Source organism: Gopherus flavomarginatus, chromosome 7 (assembly GCF_025201925.1).
Source record: "Gopherus flavomarginatus isolate rGopFla2 chromosome 7, rGopFla2.mat.asm, whole genome shotgun sequence".
In the NCBI taxonomy this organism is placed as follows: Eukaryota; Metazoa; Chordata; order Testudines; family Testudinidae; genus Gopherus; species Gopherus flavomarginatus.
The window spans coordinates 61,609,087-61,634,603 of NC_066623.1; the positions used below are offsets into that span (position 1 = coordinate 61,609,087).

General features: G+C 47.6%; 1 protein-coding gene across 1 annotated transcript in view; it reads left to right on the forward strand.

The window, feature by feature from the left end:
• LAMC1 (laminin subunit gamma 1) overlaps window positions 1–23,938 on the forward strand; it is a 146,394-nt gene extending 122,456 nt beyond the window's left edge. The window contains exons 14-28 of the mRNA XM_050963690.1: window positions 334–579; window positions 986–1,139; window positions 1,621–1,763; window positions 2,487–2,665; window positions 2,927–3,083; window positions 13,799–14,004; window positions 14,671–14,750; window positions 15,198–15,335; window positions 15,582–15,726; window positions 16,713–16,862; window positions 17,283–17,397; window positions 17,945–18,144; window positions 18,507–18,665; window positions 19,337–19,436; window positions 21,000–23,938. Of these exons, the coding sequence (XP_050819647.1) occupies window positions 334–579; window positions 986–1,139; window positions 1,621–1,763; window positions 2,487–2,665; window positions 2,927–3,083; window positions 13,799–14,004; window positions 14,671–14,750; window positions 15,198–15,335; window positions 15,582–15,726; window positions 16,713–16,862; window positions 17,283–17,397; window positions 17,945–18,144; window positions 18,507–18,665; window positions 19,337–19,436; window positions 21,000–21,256 (2,429 nt within the window). The 3' untranslated portion in view covers window positions 21,257–23,938. The remainder of the gene's footprint in view (window positions 1–333; window positions 580–985; window positions 1,140–1,620; window positions 1,764–2,486; window positions 2,666–2,926; window positions 3,084–13,798; window positions 14,005–14,670; window positions 14,751–15,197; window positions 15,336–15,581; window positions 15,727–16,712; window positions 16,863–17,282; window positions 17,398–17,944; window positions 18,145–18,506; window positions 18,666–19,336; window positions 19,437–20,999) is intronic.
• The last annotated feature ends 1,579 nt before the right edge of the window (window positions 23,939–25,517 follow it).

A 25,517-nucleotide genomic window follows, 5' to 3' on the forward strand; every position in this document is an offset into this window, starting at 1 on the left:
GATGAGGGACTCACTTTGCAGGAGAGGCTGTAGGGTAGTGGTTCTCAAACTTCTGTACTGGTGACCTCTTTCATATAGAGAGCCTCTGCGGGCAACCCCCTCTTATAAATTTAAAAACACTTTTTATATATTTAACACCATTATAAATGCTGGAGGCAAAGCGAGGTTTGGGGTGGAGACTGACAGCTCGTGACCCCCCCCCCCCCTATAAGAACCTTGTGATCCCCTTAGGGGTCCCAGTCCCCAGTCTGAGAACCCCTGCTGTAAGGGAATCCAGGTTACCTTGTAATCACTGGATGCCTACTGTGACATGTATGTTTGTCCTGCCCCTAGGTAAAAGATGTGAGCTATGTGATGACGGCTATTTTGGAGATCCACTTGGTGAAAATGGCCCTGCCAGGCTTTGCCGTCTCTGCCAGTGCAATGACAACATTGATCCCAATGCCGTGGGGAACTGTAACCGCTTGACAGGGGAATGCCTGAAATGCATCTACAACACAGCTGGCTTCTACTGTGATCGGTGCAAAGATGGTTTTTTTGGGAACCCCTTAGCCTCCAGCCCTGAGGTTAAATGCAAGGGTAAGTGCCTTTCTCAGCTGTTTCACATGAAAATCAGAACCCTTTTCATGGCTACAGGTGCCCCTTCTTAGTCTCACTGGCACATCCTTGGAATGATTGAACGTTTTGGCCCCACAAATCTGCCCTTTTGTGGTCTGTCTTGGCCTGACATCATAATAGGGAAAATGTCAGAATTCCGATTTGGTGCTGCAGTGCTAGATTTCATACTATGCTGATGGTTCTGGCTTGATAAAATGCAGATGCTGTAAGCCTATCCAGTGACCTGACACAGTGTGGGCATTGAGTGTGTTATGGTGGTGCAGTTTAGATTTGGATTCATGTGCTATCTGGCATGTTTGGAGGCTCCTGTCTAATGCTGGTATTCTGCTAATTACTGGGGACATGTTCCCCTTTCCATCTCTGGCAGCTTGCAGTTGTAATCCTTATGGCACAGTAAACCAGCAGACAAGCTGCAGTCAAGTAACTGGACAGTGTGAGTGCCTGCCACGTGTCACCGAGAGGGACTGTAGTACCTGTGAGCCTGGTTTCTACAACCTACAGAGTGGACGTGGCTGTGACAGGTGAGGTTGGCCTACAGTTGTGGCAGCGAGTATGGTTGTTTTTTTGTTTTTTGGGGGGAGGGGGGCACACGGGTCCATACTTAACCCTGATTTCAGCATCCATAACAGGTGGATGGGATTTTCTATAACAGTGATAGGGCAGGAGGAGAGGATTAGTCATAGAGCAGACCTGATAAGGGTTCTATAGAGAAGGGTAATTTATAAATAGAAACCATGTTGTGATTATAGGCGAAGACTGATAGGTGTGGGTTCTGGATCCCATTCCTAGCTCAGTCCCTTCATGGTCTTGCACAGTTCAGTTAATTTCTGTGCCTTGCTTTCCACATCAGAGACAGGCACAGCAATACCCACCTCACATGGGAGGTGTAAGGCTTACTGCTTGCATAGGACCTATGAGATCCTCAAATGAAAGGTGAAAGTGCAGCCTGTTGTTTTTGCTGGGTTTTTTTATTGTCACTTGAAATATCATCTTCTTCAATAGGTGCGACTGCCATCCGCTGGGTTCCACCGATGGCCATTGTGACATACAAACAGGGCAGTGTGAGTGTCAACCAGGCATCACCGGGCAGCGCTGTGAGAGATGTGAGGTCAACCACTTTGGATTCGGACCTGAAGGCTGCAAACGTAAGTGATGGTGGGTTGGAGAATGAGGGGAAGTGGAAACCAACACAACGTCTCCATTTTCTCATCCTCTCCATGCCTGTCAGCTGCTGCCTTCTTCTCACTTCACTAGCCCCATGTTTAATGTGACAAACAAAGGTTGTCTTATTGTGTCCACATCCCGGACAGTGGTTGGGACCTGGTCCCAGTGAGGGTGTTTTGAATCTTGATTTATTTGTAAGTGTTTCTTTTTCTGTCTCTGGGGAGCTCTGATTGCATTTACTTGTAGACATCTACTTCTTTTTGGCATAAACACTTGCTCTGAATATTTTTCCAGAACAGTTCTGTTTTCTGCTCTCTAAGCTCCTGCATCTCTACTCTGGAATGTGCCCATAAGTTGCTGACTCAGTCCTGAGAAGAAACAAAGTGTAAATGTGATACAAATTTAGGGCTGGATCTACTCTTCTTTTCAACTTCCTTGTACTGTGAGAGCAAATTAACTATTTGCAGATCATTCTAATGAGATGGACCAATACAGAGAGGTCAGTTTGTGGGGCATTGGTGTGAATAGTGTCTCAAACTGAGAAGTTACATCTTATGCTTTGCCTGATACAGTGCACAGAAGTGTCAAGCCTCAAACTGTGTGCTGCTGTGGTGTTCTTTCGGAGAACAGTCTGCAGTTCAGAGCAGTTCTCGGTCTGTCTTTCTCCCAGCCAGTCTAATTCCCATGCTTTAACTTTTATGCAGCATGTGACTGTGACACCGAGGGCTCTCGCTCCCTCCAGTGCAAGGAGGATGGTCGCTGTGAGTGTAAGGAAGGCTTTGTGGGGAGCCGTTGTGACCAGTGTGAAGAGAATTATTTCTACAATCGGTCCTGGCCTGGCTGTCAAGAATGTCCTGCGTGCTATAGACTGGTTAGAGATAAGGTAAGACCGGCAATGTAATGTTCTGCTTGTCTCCTATTACTGTTGGAGGCTGACAGACACCAAGCAGCATACCCCTCTGCTGCTTGCTGGGGGATGAACTCTTCCGAGAGAGACAGACATGGATCTAGATGTACTTGCATGGAGATTCTCACACGGTGTCTGAGCGACACCTCCTGGAAGCTGAAACAACTGACGAGTACTTTGTGTGTCAGCTTTTGGAAGGAGGCTGTTTATTTCTGTCCCCCTATCTCCTTTGCTTAGGTGGCAGAACAACGTGAGAGGCTGCAGGAGCTGGAAAATCTTATAGCAAACCTTGGTACAGGAGATGAAACAGTGACTGATCAGGCCTTTGAGGACAGACTGAAGGAGGCAGAGAGAGATGTCACAGACTTGCTCCGAGATGCACAGAACAGCAAAGGTAGGTTGAACTGGTCTGACAAAGGGTGCCATGGAGCTAACGATTTGCTGTATTCCTAGTCCATTAGGGGAGAAAAGCTTCTTTTTGTTACCACATAATTTGCTTCAGGAGCTGTGAACATTTCAAAATATGGTTGGGGAAGTGTGCATGGGGGTGGTTGTATTTTATTCCTGACAGTATTCATGTCTCTGTATAATAAACAAAAATAAAGAGCTGTCTAAAACTGACAAAAAGACAACTGGCCCACACAGAGGAGAGACTAATTTAAAGACACTTTTACTGATTAACTATGAAAATCTTTCTGCTTGTTTAAAAATAAACATCTCTTAATGTAGGGATGTGTATATTTTCATAGTATTCACCAGTAGCAATGTTCCCGCTGTTGCTCATAGTTTTCCCAAAGTAATTTCTTTGGGCCTAAACATTCCTTGTTTAGTCTTAGCCCAGAGATGAGTAGGTGATGTTTTCCGGGTTTGGTCAAGCTCCGTTCTCTGTCGGTTCTTATGTTGCTCTCCTCACCCTAGCATGTCTGCATCTTTCAGCAGTTTGCTAAGTGATGTGGCTTACGTTGGGTATATGCATGTTTTTAAATGTACATGTTGTGCATTTGTTAGAAAAGACCGTTGTCAAAGAAACACACCATGAGCTTGGAGCAGAAAGAATGAGACTTGTGGTGGTTCTTAGTTCCTGTGCAAGTTTGTTCCATAGTCTCGGTCCAGCCTTGGAAAAAGCTCTGTTTTCTACACAGACGAGCTTTACCCTCTTGGTAGAGAGTTCCATGGTGCCCAAGGAGCTGAATTGTCAACCATGGTCTTCATCCTGGAGCTTTTGGCACTCTTTAAAAGATATGCTGGGCCCAGGCCATTGAAGGTCTAGAAGATAAAGACTGTGGGTAGCCGGTATAGAGAGCCAAGGACAGGTTTGATGTGCTTTTAATAGCCCTTGTTGAAGATGACACATGCTGTAGAATTTTGTGCTAGTTAGGGTTTCTTAGGGGCTAGTAGCTTCATCCCCAGGCATATCACATTGCTGTAGTCCAGTGACAAAGGTGTGTATGACCAAAGCAATGTCGCTGTCTGCCAGGATGGAAAGGAGCCTCCTAGCCAACCAGAGATGGTAGAAAACACTGCACACAGGTGCTGTTGTGCAAGAGCTTAGTGTTGGTGAGAAATCCCAGGAGTACTCCTAAACTGCACTCTTAATTGATCAATTGTGGGTGTTTGCCTTCATCCAAAGGAGACTGCACCATGGCTGCACATTCTTCTAAATGCTTTCCACTGCCCACCAGCATCACCTCTGTCTTGCTTGGGTTCAGCTTCAGTCAGCCACTGTTCATCCATGAGCTGATCCCATGCCAGCACTGAAGCCATATTGGTGGCCGTGGTGTGGTCATATGGTAGTGACAGGTATCCGTTTCGGTCAGCCTCTGTATCATCTGCATGGTGCTGGCACTTGAGTCCATGTCCTCTGACCATTTCAGGACACACCCACCAGCCAAGGAGGTTGTAGTTTGGATTGACAGTTGTTGGTCTGAGACTCTTGTAGGGTGTCCAGCACTATGAATGATTGCACTGAACTCTGGGAGTAAAGGTGGACTGTGTGCTGGCCAGCGTAGGAGGAGCAAGTCCATGCTGTCTGAGAAACCTTCCCAAATGTGCACAATCATTTAAGAAATTAGGATAATAGTTTTTTGTAGTTCTTGGTGCTGGAACTATATGACCTGCTTATGTAAGTGATTCGAATGCACAGGTGGTTATAGGATTGGATCTTTGGTTGGTTTGCTTCCTAGCCCTCATTTGAGGAGGTAAATAACTCCCCTTTTACAAAAGTAAATTCAGTGTTTAAATGTTCAGCATTGTTACTGTTTGAGGGGTCTTGTGGCTCCTTAAGACTCTAAATAGCTTGACCTTAGGCATGCAGGGGTCACTTTACCTTTGGGGTCTCCTAGGGTATGTCTGCACAGCATTTTGAAGCTAGTGGGAGCCTCAGGCTTGGGATAGTGGGGCTCATGCTGGTGCGCTAAAGATGACTCAATAGACAGCTCTTCGAAGTTGGGGCTTGAGCTTGAGCCACTGGGGCCTTGGGAGGGCTGAGCTCCAGCCTGAGCCATAGCTTCAAAGTGCTGTCTCCAAAGGTGTATGTAGAGTGCTAAAATGAGTCCCACTTCTCCTCGAGCCTGTCTGTCTGGGCTGGTTGGCTCGCTCCCATTCAGTCTATAATGCTGTGTAGACATACCCTCAGTTTACCTGCATCTCAGGAAAGGCTGTGAAGCTAAAGTGCGCTAGTGTAATAGGGAGAGCTCCGGGTTTTTTGCTTTTTTTTGCTCCTCTCTGAAATAAAGAAAAGGCAAATTAAGTGCAGAAATGGTTAGTTCACCATTAAAGTTGAGAGAACAGGGACTCGAAAAACCTCATGTCAACTTCCTGAACCACATTAATGTGAACACTTGGTGCATGTGTAGTATTTTCTGTCTGAATATATAGTTCTTCTTCGAGTGATTGCTCATATCCATTCCAGGTAGGTATGCGCGCTGCGCGTGCACGTTTGCTGGAAACTTTTTACCCTAGCAACTCCAGTGGGCCGGCAGGTCGCCCCCTAGAGCGGCGCCACTATGGCACTTGATATATACCCCTGCCGGCCCGCCCGCTCCTCAGTTCCTTCTTACCGCCGTGTCGGTTGCTTGAACTGTGGAGTGCGGCTTGCTGTCCTCCACATCCTTAGCTCTCCCTTGTACACTGTTAGTAGTTGTAGTTGTAAATAGTTTCAAAAACAGTTTTAGGTAGTATAGTAGTTAGTTGTTTATTGTATATAGTTGTAGAACTTATTCGCGGGGTGGGCCATTGCCCTTCCCGGCGCCCGGCACCAGGCTCATGCCTAGTTCGCCGGGCTTCAAGCAGTGCTCGGCATGCAAGAAGCCGATGCTGACTAGCGATCCCCACGACGCGTGCCTCAAGTGCCTGGGGGAATCGCACATCACTGAGAAGTGTCGTATCTGCAAGGCCTTTAAGCCTCGCACAAAGAAGGAGAGGGATCAAAGACTCAGCGCTCTCCTAATGGAAGCGGCACTGACTCCGGTACCGGCAGCACAACCGGCCACCTCTACTCCGGCACCGGACCACGCCGGCACCGGCAAGACTCCCCGGCACCGTCCATCCCCGGCACCGGGAACTGATCCAAGACCCTCGACGTCTGCAACACCATCTAGGCAGGCTCGAGTGGAACGCCCAGCACCTACCTTGGCCGCGGCACCGCCTGCAGAGCTGCTGTCGACTCCGGGCCCGGAAGGTCCGTCGAGTCCGGCCCCTCCTAGCTCCCCCTTGAGATCGGGGGTCGAACTGTTAGTCCCATCTACGCCGGAGACCTTCGCCTCGGCACGGGACTTGATAGCGCTCACTGAGCCATTGCAGCCTCAGACCACGGTACCCCCAGGGCGGGTAACCTCCAGAGGCAAGCCAATGCTGAGAGCGCCGTCTCCGGAGTCCAGGCACCGATCGCCCCGGAGACGTGAACGCTCGCTCTCTTGGCGCCGCTCGCAGTCCCGGCACCATTCTCCTCGGCGGTACTGGTCACACTCGCGGCGCCGGTCAGCATCTGCACGGTCCTGGTCTGGCTCCTCTTACCACCGGCACCGAGACTGTAGGAGCCGTTCACCTCGGCATTCAGCTCCTCGGTCGACCTCCCGGCACCGAGCCGGTGGTAGGTCCCAGTCCTGGTCGACCTCCCGGCACCGCGTCGGTGGCAGGTCCCGGTCCCCAGTGCCATCCCGGCACCGTGCTGAACGCAGATCGCGGTCCCGCTCTCAGCACCGACCTCGAGGCAGATCCCGATCCGGATCCCGGCACCGACTACCACACCGTTCCCGGTCCCAATCCCGGCACTGGCACGACTCACGGTACCGATCGTCGGCACCGAGGAGATAGTCGGCGTATAGAGAGGTCTATCAAAGTGGCTCGGCGCCTCCTTGGCCTTCAAGGGAACCATCCGTGTCCTCTCAGGCGGAGAGCGCCTACACACTGGGGCAGGACAGACATGCGGCCCTGTTTCAGGACCCTCCGCCTCAAGAACGAGGGCCTCAGTAGTGGGGGTTTTGGACCCCCTGGGCGTACCGCCAAGCCCAGGGTCCACAACATATCACTCCCCGCCCTGCGGCGGAACGCAGGCCACCAGAGGCAACGGTGTCTGGACCCCCTCCCTCCCCGGAAGCCGAGGACAGGTTCAGCCACCAGGACCCAGAGCTCTCTCCAGAGCCGGAGGTGCAGCCCGAGACAGAACCCCCCGTGGACGCTCTGCTGCCAGGGGTCTCCTCGTCGTCTTCCCCTGATGAGGCGGTGGCAGGTACCTCGTCCTCCAGCCCTCACCCTCTAGATCTTAGGGCACATCAGGACCTCCACAGGCACGTGGCGCAAAACCTAGACATTCAAGCAGAGGAGGTCTCTGAAATCGAGGACCCGATGGTGAGCATCCTCTCCGCCGATGCGCCCACCAGAGTGGCCCTGCCCTTCATTAAGACTATTCAGGCCAACGCCACCACTATCTGGCAGTCACCGGCCTCCATCCCTCCAACCGCTCGAGGAGTGGAAAGAAAGTACATGGCCCCCTCTAAGGGCTATGAATACTTACACGTTCACCCGACACCCTGCTCCCTTGTGGTCCAGTCGGTGAACGACAGGGAGTGCCATGGTCAAGAGGCCCCGGCGCCCAAGTCTAAGGAGGCGAGGCGGATGGACCTCCTGGGCCGTAAGGTCTATTCAGCGGGGGCGCTACAGCTCAGGGTCTCGAACCAGCAGGCCCTCCTTAGCCGCTACTCTTTTAACTCCTGGGTAGTGGCGGGCAAATTTACAGAGCTGTTACCGCAGGACGCGCGTCAGGAATTTACCACCATTCTTGACGAGGGCAAAAAGGTAGCGAGGACCTCGCTGCAAGCCTCCTTAGATGCTGCGGACTCGACTGCTCGGACCCTTGCCTCAGGGCTTACGATGCGCCGCATTTCCTGGCTCCAGGTCTCTGGCCTTCCGCCAGAGCTCCAGCATACTATCCAGGACCTCCCCTTCGAAGGCCAGGGCCTGTTTTCTGATAAGACAGACCCCAGATTAAAGGACCTTAAGGACAATAGGGTCATCATACGGTCTTTGGGGATGCATACGCGTGCGACACAGCGCAGACCGTTCCGACAGCAGAACCAACAGCAGCAGCGTGGGCCGTATCCTCAGTTCGGCCTGCGGCAGGACCTTAATAGGCGCCGCGGCAGGAACAGTAGGCGCAGACAGTCGGGCGGCCAAACGGGGCAAAACCAAGGCTCCGCCAAGGCCCCACCCGGACGCAAGCCTTCATTTTGAAGGTGCGCCCTAGGGCGCAGTACCAGTTTCCCCTTCGGATCCTTCCCCACAGTTTTCCAACCGTCTTTTTCGTTTTTCCTCCAGGCGTGGACCCAAATAACATCGGACCGTTGGGTCTTGCGCAGTGTACAGGCCGGTTACCGCCTGCAGTTTTCATCGCCCCCCCCCAACTCCCCACCCTCGTCCCTCTTCAGGGACCCCTCTCATGAGCAATTCCTCCGTCAGGAGGTGCAGACGCTCCTCGACAAGGGAGCCATAGAGGAGGTTCCAGAGAGCGAGAAGGGCAAGGGGTTTTATTCCCGCTACTTTCTAATCCCCAAGTCCAAGGGGGGCCTCAGGCCTATCCTCGACCTGCGGGAACTCAACAAGTATATGGTGAAGTTGAAGTTCCGTATGGTATCCCTTGGGACCATCATCCCATCCCTGGATCCTGGAGACTGGTATGCCGCCCTCGACATGCAGGACGCTTACTTCCATATCGCCATATCTCCCCAGCACAGGCGTTTCCTTCACTTTGTGGTCAACCGCCAGCATTATCAATTTGCGGTCCTCCCGTCTGGCCTCTCTACGGCCCCGAGGGTGTTCACGAAATGCATGGCAGTCGACGTCGCGTATCTTCGGCGCGGCCGCATTCACGTGTTCCCCTACCTTGACGACTGGCTGGTCCGGGGCACATCGGAGCTGCAGGTCCGCGACCACGTCCGCAGGATCAGCAGCCTCTTTGCTGCCCTAGGCCTCGTGATCAACGTGGACAAGTCTACTCTGCTCCCCACACAGAGGATAGAGTTCATCGGGGCCATTCTGGATTCTACCCTAGCCAGAGCCTTGCTACCCTTGCCCAGGTTCCAGTCGCTATCAGCCATCATTCTGCGCTTGCAAGCGGCCCCGCTGACCTCTGTAAGAACATGTCTGGCCCTCCTGGGACATATGGCGGCCTGTACGTTCGTGACAGCGTATGCCCTACTCCGCATGAGGCCTCTTCAATCAGACATTCGTTGGACACAGTTGTCACCGTCCCCCAAGGGGTGCTGGACTCCCTTCGATGGTGGCTGGATCAGTCCGTAGTCTGTGCAGGGCTCCCGTTCCATCCGCCCCAACCCTCAGCATCCCTGACGACGGACGCCTCAGATCTGGGCTGGGGGGCGCACAGCGGCGCTCGGAGAACTCAGGGCCTGTGGACCCCTCAGGAGCTGGACCTCCACATCAACATACGGGAGTTGAGAGCGGTCCGTCTTGCTTGTCAAGCGTTCGTCCATCACCTTCAGGGTCATTGTGTCGCGGTGTTCACTGACAACACGGCGACCATGTTCTACATCAACAAGCAGGGCGGCACCAGGTCCTCTCCCCTATATCACGAGGCGATGCAACTCTGGGAATTTTGTATAGCCCATGCCATTCACCTTTCCGCCTCCTATCTCCCGGGAGTACAAAACACTCTAGCGGATCGACTGAGCAGGTCCTTCTGCTCACACGAGTGGTCCCTCCGCCTGGACGTCGCCCTCTCACTCTTCCAGAGGTGGGGTCGTCCCCGGATGGACCTCTTCGCATCCAGGGAGAACAGGAAATGTCAGACATTCTGCTCCTTTCAGGGTCAGGAGCCCGGGTCAATAGCGGATGCCTTCCTTATCCCATGGGCGACCCATCTGTTTTACGCGTTCCCTCCCTTTCCGCTGGTACACAGGGTCCTCCTCAAGGTGCGCAGGGACAGAGCTCGAGTGATTCTCATAGCTCCAGCGTGGGCCAGGCAACATTGGTACCCCATGTTGCTGGACCTCTCAGTAGCCAACCCAGTTGCCCTGCCCCTTCATCCGGACCTGATCACCCAGGACCACGGCAGGCTCTGTCACCCGGACCTTCAGTCTCTGCACCTTACGGCATGGCTCCTGCGTGGTTGACCGGCTCCGAGTTACGCTGCTCTGCCCCGGTTTGGGAGGTTCTCCTGGGCAGTAGGAAGCCTTCCACCAGGGCTACTTACTTGGCTAAGTGGAAGCGTTTCTCCTGTTGGTGTTCGGAGAAAGGTTTTCTCCCTACGGAGGTTCCCATCACCACTATTCTGGACTACAACTGGTCCCTCAAGGCCCAGCGTCTGGCGTTATCGTCCCTTCGTGTTCACCTAGCGGCTATCTCCACGTTTCATCCCGGAGGGGACAGACGTTCCGTCTTCTCCCACCCTATGGTGGCGAGATTCCTGAAGGGGCTGGAACGTCTCTATCCACAGATCCGCCCTCCTTGCCCCTTCATGGGATCTCAACCTGGTCCTAACTCGGCTCATGGGCCCTCCATTTGAGCCGTTAGTGACTTATTCCCTGCTCTACCTCTCATGGAAGACCGCCTTCCTAGTGGCCATCACCTCAGCCAGACAGGTGTCGGAACTATGGGCCCTCACAGTAGATCCCCCGTATACGGTCTTCCATAAAGACAAGGTACAGCTGAGACCACACCCTGCCTTTCTACCCAAGGTGGTCTCAGCTTTTCACATTAACCAGGAGATCTTCCTCCCGGTCTTTTTCCCAAAGCCCCATTCGTCCCGCAGGGAGCAACAACTCCACTCGCTAGATGTCCGTCGGGTGCTAGCGTTTTATGTGGACAGGACCAAACCGTTCCGCAAGTCCCCCCAGCTATTCGTGGCGGTAGCAGACCGGGTCAAGGGGCTACCGATTTCCTCACAGAGGATATCTTCCTGGGTTACCTCCTGTATCAGGACCTGTTATGACCTGGCCCACGTTCCTGCGGGCCGTGTGACTGCACACTCCACCAGGGCACAGGCGTCATCGCTGGCTTTCCTTACCCGCGTGCCGATCCAAGACATTTGTAGGGCGGCGACTTGGTCATCGGTCCACACATTCGCTTCCCATTACGCCCTGGTCCAGCAGTCCAGAGATGATGCGGCCTTTGGCTCTGCAGTGCTCCATGCCGCGACTTCTCACTCCGACCTCACCGCCTAGGTAAGGCTTGGGATTCACCTACCTGGAATGGATATGAGCAATCACTCGAAGAAGAAAAGACAGTTACTCACTTTTGTAACTGGTGTTCTTCGAGATGTGTTGCTCATATCCATTCCACACCCGCCCTCCTTCCCCACTGTCGGAGTAGCCGGCAAGAAGGAACTGAGGAGCGGGCGGGCCGGCAGGGGTATATATCAAGTGCCATAGTGGCGCCACTCTAGGAGGCGACCTGCTGGCCCACTGGAGTTGCTAGGGTAAAAAGTTTCCGGCAAACGTGCACGCGCGGCGCGCACACCTACCTGGAATGGATATGAGCAACACATCTCGAAGAACACCAGTTACAAAGGTGAGTAACCGTCTTTTTAATAAATGAAAACTTGTTATATGTTCACATTAAAACCTCCAGGATGTGTAATGTGGCCAAGGTAACATTGCTATAGAAACCTTAACTTTTGGCTTTCCTGAGGATTTTTGTTCATTTGTAGTTGATTTGTCAGCCTTCATGTTGCTGTTATTTTTTTTTAAATTAATCTCACTTTATGCACCGAATGTGTACATGTGTGTTTATAGGACACAGTATTAAGATAATGTTAAAGGTCTAGTTTAAAAAACTCAAAACCTAGTTAAGCTAACTCTCTCCTTGGGTTGCCCTGCTGTGTCTTGGTATTCTGCCGTATCCATATGATTAGTCACTGTTTCAAGAACTGTAATAGTATCATGTTACTTATCAGTTTTAGAATTAGGGCAGGGTTTGGGGAGGCCATGCAGAGGTTTCTACCTCCTATAGCATTGCAGAACCCAGATCCAGAGGGGCTCTCTACCCAGCCATGTGATTGGGAAGTCTTTAGGATGGGGAAGGTACCAGGCTGGTGAATCTTTTGCTGTGTAGATCTGCCAGCTGTTACTCTCCTCCTTGTGGAGCAGGAGAACAAGCTGTGGAGGCTGTTGCATCTCAGGTATGCAATAGTGGTTGCAAAGCAGCTTTGTAGCCTGGGGGTGAAGATTCCTTACTCTCTGCACAGCAGAGAGCAGTGCATGGCTTGGAACGGGTCTGTATGAGGAGAGATTAAAGAGGCTAGGACTTTTCAGCTTGGAAAAGAGGAGACTAAGGGGGGATATGATAGAGGTATATAAAATCATGAGTGATGTGGAGAAAGTGGCTAAGGAAAAGTTATTTACTTATTCCCATAATACAAGAACTAGGCGTTACCAAATGAAATTAATGGGTAGCAGGTTTAAAACAAATAAAGGGAAGTTCTTCACACAGCGCACAGTCAACTTGTGGAACTCCTTGCCTGAGGAGGTTGTGAAGGCTAGGACTAAACAGCGTTTAAAAGAGAACTGGATAAATTCATGGAAGTTAAATCCATTAATGGCTATTAGCCAGGATGGGTAAGGAATGGTGTCCCTAGCCTCTGTTTGTCAGAGGGTGGAGATGATGGCAGGAGAGAGATCACTTGATCATTACCTGTTGGGTTCACTCCCTCTGGGGCACCTGGCATTGGCCACTGTTGGTAGACAGAATACTGGGCTAGATGGACCTTTGGTCTGACCCAGTACAGCCATTCTTATGTTCTTATGCTTGCTCCTTTATCTGTGCATTTTTGATAGAATTTGAACCTAATACAGTTTTCAAACTGGGGCACGCACCCTTAAGGGGAAGTGTGAAGGAACATCTTTTTCCGGGGGCGGTGGGGTAGCTCTTGCCAGCCCTGCATGGTGGGACCTGAGCATCACCTCCACCCTTGACTTGCCTCCAGAGACTATTACATGCATCTTCCTCCACCCTAAAAACCCAAGTAGGGAAGGGCAGGTATTGGCCATGCCCTATTGTTGCAGCCTGGCTGCAAGGTTGAGGAAGCTTTGGCTGTGCCATTGGTCAGTATCAGTGTATTTGGAACTTTACTGGTGTAGGTAATATAATTACAGTTGTGTTAAGGTCTCTGTTAAGTTTATCAAGCATATTTTTGCATGTCTATTTTTGTCTAGTTAGGGAGGTGCAATCAAAAAATGTAACTTGAAAGGGGGCTCAGCTCCAAAATTTGCAAACTTCTGCCCTAAAAGAATAGGTGGAACAACTGTTTCATGCTTTGCACATAATTCATTGGAAAAGCAACTATGCACCTCCTTTATATGCCAGGTCTTGCATTCAAAGTTCTGGCCAAACGTGCTCACAAACGCTTAGTGACCGGCAGGGCCATTAGAAGGTAGAGGTGTCTTCGTTTCTTGTGGTTTTTGTGCACATTCTTATAATGACTTGGATCGTAAACCAATTACCCTCTCATTTAAAAGGCTCTTTTGGACCCCTTTTAACAAGAGATTAACCTACCAACATGTTGCAGACGGCAGTAGCTTACCAAATGTTTTATTTCTGCAACTCCTGCTCCCAGTGTAATTAATTTTGCTTCCTCCCTTTTTATGTTGTTCGCTTCAGATGTGGATCAGGGCCTGATGGATCGTCTCAAGGAAATTAACAGCACTCTGGCAAGCCAGCTTCATCGATTACAGAACATCCAAAATACAGTGAGGGAGACTGAAGGCCTAGCTGAGCAATCCCGAGAACGGGTGCAGGCCACAGAAGACTTGATTGAAGTAGCTTCTAATATGCTAGAGAAGGCAAAGATGGCAGTTGCCAATGTGGTGAGTGTTTTGTGACAAACTCCTTAATGTGTAGTGTCTTCCTTTTTTTTTTAGTAGAATAAGGTTCTTAACGTCTTGAGTACATTTCTCGTCCCTGCCCCTCCTCACAAACTAGCCCTGAGCTTGGGTTGTAACATTGTGTGTTTAACGTCATAGAGAATCTCATAAATCTGGGCATAAGTTTTGTTAGTGTGTGTGGCACAAACAAATGGGAAAAATATTACTAGTTGAAAGGAAACTCTTGGTGGTATTCATAGTTTTAAATGTTTTTACTTGCTGTTTATAACAGCATTTGAATTGGAAACGTTTATCTTTGTACAAGATTTGTTGGCTCTTCCATTGTACACTGGGTGAGCTGTGTGTATATCCCAGCACTCATAAACAACCCTAAAGGACTTTGGTAACCACTTTGCCTCCCAATGTGCTCCCCAGTCTCTCTCTCTCTCTCTCTCACACACACTCACACATCCTAAACACAATCTTGGAGCATTTGTTTTTGGGGAAGAACCCATGCAAAAAAATCACACAGACTTTGCAAACTAATATAAGAAATGAGAAATAGAGCAGTCACATTAAGTCTGCAACCCATGACTACGAATAATTTAAAGTGACAATCAAAAAAAGGGAAAATAATAGCTTCTGAAAGGATGTTTGATTTGCTTTCAGTCCATTACCCCACCAGTCTCCAGTGGTGACCCAAACAACATGACACTCTTGGCAGAAGAAGCTCGTAAACTGGCTGAACGGTAAGGCCCAGTGTGCCAGTACAAAGCATCAATGTAAGGGTAGGGCTCTTGCTTTTTGCGTTCTGGAGGGCTCAGTGGGCCCCTGCTGGGAAATGGAAGGCTCACCTTAATTTACCTGAAACAGAGCGAGCCTCCTTTTGCTCAATGTGAAGTTGCAGCTGCTTGGATCAACGATGGGGCATTGAATTCTGGGACCTGTAGCCATCAGAGCTGTATATGAGTATTACTGACGAGAGCAACCTTTGGCCTAAACGCAGTGTAAAATCCTAGTAATACCCTGCAATTGCCCTCACAAGCTTTACTGGTGTGTTGTCAGTGGGTTGGGGAGACAGCACCTCTTTATTAGCATCCTAACTGTGGTACTGGGAGAGGAAGGGGAGTGTTAGATGGGAATAAAATTGGCTGCTAATTCTAATTAGATTATTTTCCTTCTGTAATATTTCCCAGACACAAACAAGAAGCTGACGATATTGTGCGCATAGCGAAGGCAGCAAATGATACATCCACAGAGGCGTATACATTGCTGTTGAAGACACTGGCAGGAGAGAACCAAACTGCGAGTGACATAGATGAGCTCAACAGGAAGTGAGTCAGTAACAGAAAGCAGATTATTCTCCCCTTGGTTTGAATGGGGAAGGGGGATGGTGCTTATAACAAGATGTCCTCTCTGCTTTGGCTGGTGGGAGGGACCTGCTTTTAAGCAGTACGTTTCATGTGAGTTCTCTGTTTCAACTTCTGTCTTCACTTCTGTCAAGACAGTTTTATCCCTCCTTTGCTGAGTCAGTAAAAGAATGAAATCATAGGCTAACGGGATACTCTGTTGTCTCTTAGGTATAATCAAGCAAAGAACATTTCTCGAGACCTAGAGAAACAGGCTAATAAGGTGCATGCGGAGGCAGAGGAAGCTGGGAATAAGGCCCTGCAGATCTATGCTAATCTCACCAGTCTTCCTGCTGTGGACTCCAAGGGTCTAGAGGTATCTGAGTCAAGCAACATGCACAGTGTGTTCAAAGATCAATGGTGGCAAATATCATAGAATGTCAGGGTTGGAAGGGACCTCAGGAGATCATCTAGTCTAACCCCTGCTCAAAGCAGGGCCAGTCTCCAGATAGATTTTTGCCCCAGATCCCTAAATGGCCCCCTCAAGGATTGAACTCACAGCCCTAGGTTTAGCAGGCCAATGCTCAAACCACTGAGCTATCCCCTCTTCCCCAAACTGGTGTGATAAATTATTAATGCCTTGTTTAGTACTTTGCAAAAAATACTGGAGCCTAACACCTGTATGTTTAAGTGCCATGTAATTTTTGTCTGTATGGAATAGTCAGGACTTTGACATTTCAGTCCTCCTCAGAAAGATGTGCACACAGGAAACTGCATGTTTCTCTATTTATCCATTTTTGAAGGATGAAAGACAGAGTCACCTGCTTTTAGGGAATGCAGGAATCTCAGACCTAATGCCAAGCCCTCCAAGCTGTCCCCTTTCCCATCCCCCTCTCCCCCTCCCCTTCCTACCACCACCATACACACACACTGGAAGAGAGTTTGATGTAAGCTTTCTTGCACAGGGACTGTCTCTATATGTGTTCTGTATTGCATTCAGCACAGTGGGGCCCTGATCCTGTTATGAATTTTTTTAGTATCAAATTACACCTCTACCCCAATATAACTCTAATTTGGATATAGTGCGGTAAAGCTGTGCTCCAGGGGGCACAGGGCTGTGCACTCCAGTGGATCAAAGCAAGTTCGATGTAACATGGTTTCATCTATAACGCGGTAAGATTTTTTGGCTCCTGAGGACAGCGTTATATCGAGGTAGAGGTGTAGTAATAACTGAACATGAGGAGTCTAGCTGCAGTTTCTGTCTCTTTTGAGCACTAGAAAGTGCACAGTGTATCTGTCTCCCTGCAAAGAAATTCTGTTATGTTCACAGAAGCTGGTTTTGTTTCCGATCTCCACATACAGAATGAGGCAAATAAGATCAAGAAGGAAGCAGAGGAGCTGGATCAGCTCATTGACAGGAAGTTGAAGGATTATGAGGATTTGAGAGAGGACATGAAAGGGAAGGAACTGGAAGTGAAGAATCTCTTGGAGAAAGGAAGGACTGAACAACAGGTTAGTTCTGGGTGTGCAGGCTCTTGTTTCCTAAAGTGACCCTAAGGAAGCAAATGACAGACCAGATCTGAGAGATTCAAACATTCTTATACTGCTAATAACTGACTTTGTGGACATCACGGTGGGTGGAGAGAGTAAACAGCAGGTTCTGAACACAAGATAGGAAAAGCTCGTGAAAATGTAGTGGTGTTGAGATTCTCATTGGAGGGCATGAGCAACAGTGGACTGTGCTATATTGTGTCATGGGGACAGGTACCCCTTGAATGTGTTATATGGTTGCAGAAGAAGCATAGTCTGTCATCGGTAATGAGCCCTTTTTTGTACTGGGCTGGGATCTGCAGGGCCACTGTGCATTATGGCATGGCTAGATCTTGTTCTACAGAAGATGAGAATATGCTGAGCTGTGTTATGTATCTCTAGACTGCCGACCAGCTGCTGGCCCGAGCAGATGCTGCCAAAGCTCTGGCTGAAGAAGCTGCCAAGAAGGGAAGAGAGACGCTAGAGGAGGCCAATGATATTCTCAGCAACCTGAGAGGTATAAGAGAGACCTCTAGGGACAATATCTGTACATGGTTTGTATAATAACCAGGCCTCTTCCATCAGAGGCAGACTTGTTTAGGGAGTTGTGTGGTTTAAGCTCTTACCCCTGGAAATTAACTTTTCATTCAACAGTGACCATCAACCTACATTGCTAGTCTCCACTTATAATTTAGCATCACTATGCAGTCTGCATATTGAGCCTCAAACCCCCCTGATCCGCAGTCACTGCTATTCTGGAAGCTTGGAGCACTGCATTTGCTAGAAGGGAGAAAGCCAATAATAAACTTTTGCAGTCAATCAGTACATCCTGGGTTAATACCCGTGATACCACCAGCGTATGTGTCTCCTGTAACAGAAACCGTAGCACTCCTTTCAAAGGCATTGATCAACTTGACCCTCTGTCCCCTATCGTTCTTCTTCCCTCCAGTGTAAAGGTAGCATAGGCTGGGCTGCTTGCTAGGCTGCTGGCTATGTTTCCTTGGCCTGACAAGTGTCTGAGCCTTCCAGAGCAGGACGCAAAACAATGCCTGAATTTTTATCAGATTTTGACAAGCGTGTGAATGATAACAAGACAGCCGCCGAGGAGGCATTAAAGAAGATTCCTGCCATCACTCAAACCATTGCTGAGGCCAATAATAAGACAAGGCAAGCAGAGCTGGCGCTTGGTAATGCTGCTGATGATGCCAGGGAAGCCAAGAACAAAGCAGACGATGCTGAGAAAATTGCTAATTCTGTCCAGAAGGTGAGACTCACAGCACCGTTTGAGCCACTCTTTGTGAAGTAGTGAAATTAACTGAGTAAATTTCATTCTACTCCTGTCTGTCCTGCTGGGACTATTCACTTCCTTCCCTACTGAATTGTGTTAAGCCCACCGTGAGCTAACACGGTTTTCACTACCCACTGTGTAAAATCCAGGGAGTGAGATTAGTTGGTGTGAAATCTTCTGCTGAATTGTGTGGTTGAGCTTGCCTCCCATCAGAAATGGCACATATAGCAGAGAAACTTGCCCTGGTGCATTATGGGAGAAAGAAAGGGGTGAAGAATTTTCTTTTGTATCCTGCGTGTTCCACCCTTTTTTGAACCTTTTATCTACATTGGCCTTAGAATGCTGCCAGTACAAAGTCTGAGGCCGACAAGACTTTCTCTGATGCGACAGAGCTAGACAAAGAAGTGGATGACATGCTGAAACAGCTGCAAGATGCCGAGAAGGAGCTGAAGAGGAAGCAGGAGGATGCTGATCAGGATATGATGATGGCAGGCATGGTGAGTTATTCTAGGAGCTGAATGCAATGCGTGGGACAGTAAGAAGAGTGGATACTGGTATCAGTGGTGAGAGTTGGTATGTTTGTTCTGTCATTCTTAGTATCTTATTGACTGTCCTGTTGCAAAAACATCTGGTTTGGATCTCAAGTCCAGTTAGTGACCTTTATTTTTAAACTAAGTTTTGTAAGAGAGAGGAAAAAAACAGGATTAGAATATAATGCCTCTTGTAACTTTAACTATAGAGCACTGGCACATCTCTATAGTCTGGAGACAGACTTCCATGACCTAAGATTTACCCATCTCTAAACAAAAGAAAGGTTGCAGCCCAATATGGTCTCTGTTGTCCAATGGAAGCCTCCTCCATTATTAGTTTTCCTATAGAAGGCTAATTAATTTCATTTTTATATTGCCCTGCTCTCCACGTTCACACATCCAAGCTGTGATTCAGATCTGAGATTGAATGGGGTTGGGGATTATCCTAAACAGAGGAGTCAGGGGTGCAAAACAGTGTGTGGAGACATATGAGATTAGCCCTTTGTGTCCTTGGGCAAGTTTCATGATCTAGGAGGGCAAGCATTGGATGGGGAAGCTTTGCAATGCAGAGAGGCAAATCCATTATGATCCTGACCACTTTGACATCATTGCATTTACACACACTTCTTTTTCTACAGGCTTCACAGGCTGCCCAAGAGGCAGAAGACAATGCGAGAAAAGCTAAGAACTCTGTTAACAGCTTGCTCACCGTCATTAATGACCTTCTGGGACAGTTAGGTAGATATCTAATTTCCAACTCTCTCCACTCCTAGCAGAATTCTGCTCCTAAACACACATGCCTTGTTCTTCAGAACATTGTTTTATTGCAGAAGCTGGAAAAAAGTAGCAATTGGATTAGCTTGGCATCTAATGGTCCATTAAATTATTTATTTCTGAATCAGTTTTTGGTGGGTTATCCTCAAAGACTCACTGTGTATGTGCTGTGTTCATTGCTGCTTTGTGTGAGCATTGCAGATGTGACTCTTCTAGTTTTGCTGTGTCTGATACCGTTGGCCCTTAAGGTACAAAGAAGGCTGGTGTGTGTATGTGAGGAGCTCTCTTTGTCCTCATTCATTTCCTGTGCTCAGATTATATTCCTTTCTGCTTTTGGAGACTTAAATACCCATTTTGGTTACTGCATCTCCTATGATGGTCCCCCAGCAGAGGAGGAGAGCAGAGAAATGATGAAAAGCCCTCTAGCTCCTGTTTGGATAAATAGGTTCATGGTCTTAATGTTGCTGCTTTGAGGAGTCTAGAGCCCTTTTGACAAGCATGCCCTGGCTCCTTCAGGAAAGGGAAAGCTCCTGTTTGGAGCCGAAATGAAGGGTTGAGAGGGAAAGTAGTCCCTTCCACCCTCTTCTCTCTCAGCCACAGTCACCTACAAAAGGGCACCAACAGAGTTTCTCCAATAGACATTGAAAGTAAAATGAGAGCATCATCTGATTTTAGACACTACCGTAGCCTTCTAAAGGGAACAGGACATCAGTTAATTACAGTGGAAAATATTTTCCCTAATTCATTAAACCCTCTTCTTCCCCCCACCCTGCCCACCCTGGAGTTTAGTCCTTGTGCCATGAACAGCTTGTCGGAAGAAGGGATATTCACAATAAATGCCTGGCTTTTTCAAAAGTTCCAAGTTCTGCTACATCCAAAGGCTTGAGTTAGGATTTGCTAAATCCCTCCTATGTTTGCAAAGCCCTAGCCCAGCGACAAGTAGAGAGTAATTAACTGTATATTGCACAGTTGTGATTCATTCATAGGGATCATATAACCTTATAAACTATGGAAGTGAAGCTTGTGTTAAGAACCCGCAAGACAGAATTTGACCTTTTATGATTAAATTACATTAAAGACAACATTTAAAAATGTACTGAAAACAAAAAGGGCCATATCCTCAGCTTGTATAAAGCAGCAGAAGACTTGGCCCACAATGTGTGCAGTGAGTTAGGATCATTTAAGTCAGCTGTTACCCATGAAGTATAGAGACTGGGTGATAGGCTTCTTATTTATTTGTGGTGGGTTCAGGCAAGTGTGGTGTTTGCATCCAAATACAGAGGAACCCACTTAATCTGAAATGCCACCTTGTGAAGTGTAATGGTAGTTTTGCTTTGTTTCATGGTATTGAAAGTGCCAGTAGCAATTCCAGTTAGTATTAATGCTCTGTGAAAACAGTTATTTCACCGTACAACGGTTCCACTGTATTAATCCATAATTTGCCCTCTCCTGGGTAAGAGCTTGAGAGCAGGCAGTAGCCTCCTGAAGTGGTAGTGGAATTCACTGTGTGCACTGCTGGTTTTCTAGGGCAACTGGACCCAGTGGACTTGAACAAACTGAATGAGATTGAGGGTACCTTGAACACAGCCAAAGATCAGATGAAAGATAATGACCTGGACCGGAAAGTGACCGAATTGGAGGATGCAGCCAGGCGGCAGGACGAAGCCATACAGGCCTACAACAGGGACATTGAGGATATCCTGAAAGACATTAACAACCTGGAAGATATCAAGAAGACCTTACCGTCTGGCTGTTTCAACACCCCGTCCATCGAGAAACCCTAAGAGTGTGCTGGGGGTGGGGGGCATTCCCCCAGTGACTGGTGGAGCAATTGTTTGGCTATGGAGTGCCTTAACACACAGAGTACCTTCTTCGAATCCCCAGTCTCCGCTGCTCACAGTTGCTATCTTCTTTCCAAATCAGGAAAAGTTGCAAAGTTTTAAAGAGAAGCAAATTAAATATCCATTTTGGGGCATCAAAGGGTTTTTTTATAAATTTTCTCTTCCTCAACACTCCACCTCTGCCCCTCTCTCGTACACACTTCCCTTTGATTTGCACAAGGATGTGAAACGTTTTGGACTACTCTTACTGCGGTGCAGAAATGACCACGTGAGCCAGTGTACAGTGGGGCAAACTAGCTCTCCTTTTTTCTCCTCTTCCCCCTAACATGTTAAAACCTCAGTCCCAGAGTTCACTGTCTCTATGAAGGAAAGGGTTGGCTATCAAAGTATTATTACAATGGCCAGTATAGCTGCACTCATAAAGAACACTAATCCCCTTCCCCAAATTTTAACCATTTTTAAAAAAATCTACGTAAATTAACGGCCAGTCAAAATGTTTTGTACCCATCTACCAAATGGTTTAGCATCTTTCTAGAGTGCAGTATATCCATCTACTGAGAGAGATATACAGCCTCTAAAAAGAGCTTGAGGGAGGAAAGGGAGAGGAATGGGGTGATAGGTCTCAACATTACTGTTGGCCTATAAACTAGAAATTTTGTCTCATATCTGTGAACAGCTGCCTAACCTAATACTCCAAGTAGGGAATCTTGCAAGTGATCAGCTCTGATCTCCTCAGTAATAGTCACTAGGAGCCTCAAAAGAAAACTTCCAGGGTTAGAGAGAGAGAGAGACAGATTTTTTTAAAGCCACTAAGATCTTTTTGAAGAAGAAAGCAGAGAGCTCTTACCAGTTAGTCTGTCTAAATATGAAGTTGATGTCTTCAGGTAGAAAATGGGTGTCTCAAATAGAGATGTAAGGGTCTGTCTCTCCATCCTCTTGCTATCAGGGGATAGTATTTTTACACTACAGTAGCAGGCTTGCCTTTGTCCAAGTCAAAAGTCATCCTATCCCTGTTTTCCTGCTGATCTGCCAGTCTTCCTAAAATGGTGCAACACAGATTGTTCAGGCCTAGCTCTGATGGCAGATATCCAGCCCGTGCAGTATTTCACACAGCTGCCACTGCTGCCTCTTTAGAATTTCTGTCCAACTCAATGTCACCTGCTCCCACTTAGTTACGCTACCTTGTTGGTTGGGAGGAGGGGTTGCCTTTAATTCCTCCCCTTTGAGTTTTCTCATTAGATCAGTCTAACACCCCCTGCCTTTCAGATCCATATATATCTATTCTTAAACACTATGCAACTTTGTACGTTTGCGTAGCGGGAAAGAAATTATCTGACACACACTGGTGCTATTAATTATTTCAAATTGATATTTTTGAGTGAATGTGGGTTTTTTGTTTTGTGTCTGTTTGTTTTATCCTGATTATAGAGTGAGGAAGTCTATCTTTTTGTGTGTGTAAATATACTCAGTCCTATTTCCAGAATGGCACAGTCTGTTCTCCTCTACTTGCTTCCTCTTAACCATCACTACACATGCACCATATATCTCTTCCATTTATTATTCCTTTGGGGTCAGGCATCTCCCCTGGCCAGGCTCCTGCTCTCTTCCATCCTTTCTGTTTGCAATATCTCTATTCTGTGGTATTAACAATAACCCACTTGCCTGTGTGTGCAGCCCAACGATGAGGCACCCAACCTCTCTTCCAGAGCCAGCCCCAGCCCCCCGAAGGACTCTGAAGTGTGTAACTCATAAGAAACCAATTACCATCTTTGTTTCTGACTAATGAAAGTGAGATACTGATTTTAGATGGTTGTGGCTTTGCTCCTGGGAGTTGCAGCACTATTATAGGCCCAGTAGAGGTCTAAATGCTGAATCTGTAGCCTTCCTACATGTGCGAGAAATGAGAGCTCAGTTTGGGGCTCTGTACAGTATCAGGGACAGTGCCGCTGGGCAGAGGAGAGTGGTTCCAGGCAGCTCTCATGTCTCCTGCTTCTTTCCCGGAGCTTGTTACAATTTACCAAAAACTGACTTGGAATTCCCCTGCCTGTGACTGCTCCTAATCCCACCAGTGGAGGAGAGCTGCCTTTGCCCGTTGCACTTCTGGAACTTTCTGGAAGATATCAGTATTTCCTGGCTGGCTGCTCTGGTCCTGTGGCTGCCTCCTAACCATGTCACCTCTCTGCCAAGGCTCTGGAAAGAGCAGATACAAAGAGGCAACACCATGCCCTGGCTGACCTCAGGCGTAAGGTTTCTGGCTTTTCACTTTTTCTTAAGCTGTTTTTAACAGATTTTTATTTTTTAAAAAAAGATCTTTATAAGCAATCTCTTAATACACTACTGCCTTACAGCCCCATTATCTCATTGTATAGGTCCAGTTATTTCTTTGCATAATGTGATGACAAGAAGGCTGCTGGTAGAATGCTGATTGTCACAGGGAACACACAACAGTTCCCTCATTTTATTCTTGCCTGTGGCCTCCTCCATATGTGCCTTCACTTCAGCTTTTGCCTTAATCTGTGGTCATGCTGTCTGGGGCGGTGAACAAAATGCAACACTTTCAGTTTTTTTTATGTATAAAACAGTATTTCTTATTTATAATAAAGTCTGAATATTTGTAACCCCTTATACCGTGAGTTTCTTTGAGTGTTCCTTTATTTGGGGGAAACGGATGATGACTTGGCATGTAAGGTTTGCCTCTAGAAAGCCAATGAAGTCAATATGTGGGTTGGAATACAAACAGCGCCCCCCCTCCTACCCCGTGTTTTTCTGCTGGGATTGTTTTTGTTTATCTGCTTTGAGAGGACCACACCTAAATCTTCTCTTGGGATTTGTAACAGTGAAGAGATTTTATCTCATGATGAGAACCATGAGAGGAGGAGTCTGACTTCGCTCTTGAGGGAATTGATAAATGGATGCTAACTTTCTCTGAACTTTCGGAAGCAATACATATATGCACTATGTACCTTCTGCTGTCCCTGCTTTGTTTGATGTAGGCAGTAGAGCCCTGCCTGGGACTATTTTTTTTAATCCTGCTCCTGTCCCACCCAGCAATACCTTCTCCCACTCCCACCTGCTCTTGCATTTTTATCCCGCTCCCACCTACAAAATCCCTAGATTCTGCTAGAGAGAGATTATCCCCGCTACTGAAAAAAAAAAAAAAAAAAAAAAAAAAAGGAAGGAGAAAAAGGTCAGTAAATATATATAAAGAAAACTTCGGAGTTACAAACACGAGTTATGAACTGACCAGTCAACCACACATCTTATTTGGAATCAGAATTATGCAATCAGGCAGCAGCAGAGACAAAAAAGAGAAATCAAATACAGTACTGTACTATGTTAAACATAAACTACTAAAAAGGAAAGCAGCATTTTTCTTCTACATAGTAAAGTTTCAAAGCTGTATTATGTCAATGTTCAGTTGAAAACAACCATAACGTTTTGTTCAGCGTTACAAACATTTCAGAGGTATGAACAGCCTCCATTCCCGAGGTGTTCTTAACTCTGAGGTTCTGCTGTAAAATTGAATTCAGACACAATTTTTATCACTAAAAGAATAAAACAAATCTTTCTAAAACCATGTAAAAAAGAAAAAGCTTTAACTCCTGTTACAATAGACATCAAATCTCTTTCTATCTCCTACTTTAAGTATTAAAACCTTTATTTTTAAAAAACAAATGAACTTGCTTTACATTGCTGAATTTGTATTTCTAACAAACCAATGAGAGATTTAGTGTTTTCCCACAAATTACCAGTGTGTTTTTTTTGCCCACCCAATCTGGCCCGCAACAAAATACATTTTACTCACTCCTGCAATTAAGGCAGCAGGTCCTGCAGGACCTGTGGGATCCCAGTCCTGCTGCAGGGCTCTAGTACTAGTACGTAGTATCAATACAGTTACTTCTGAACTGACTCCACCACCTTCCTGCTAGAGAGGGGGAACGCTCCCATCTCAATGTTCTTTTTTAATGTCTTGCTTTACTTCCTCTTCTCTCGTCCTTCCTCATTTCAAGGATCTTTTATGAAGTTGAAAACATGCCAGTGTGGTTTACTGCCTTCAAGGGTCAGAGAGGAGGGCTTTCTTGTTAGAGGTACATCCTCCTTCAAGACAAGTCTGTGCCAGCAACAAAAATCCTGTCCTGGCCACCGTCCAGACAAAGCATGCAAGTTTAAAAAACAAAACCCCAAAGTGAGTTGCAAATTATTG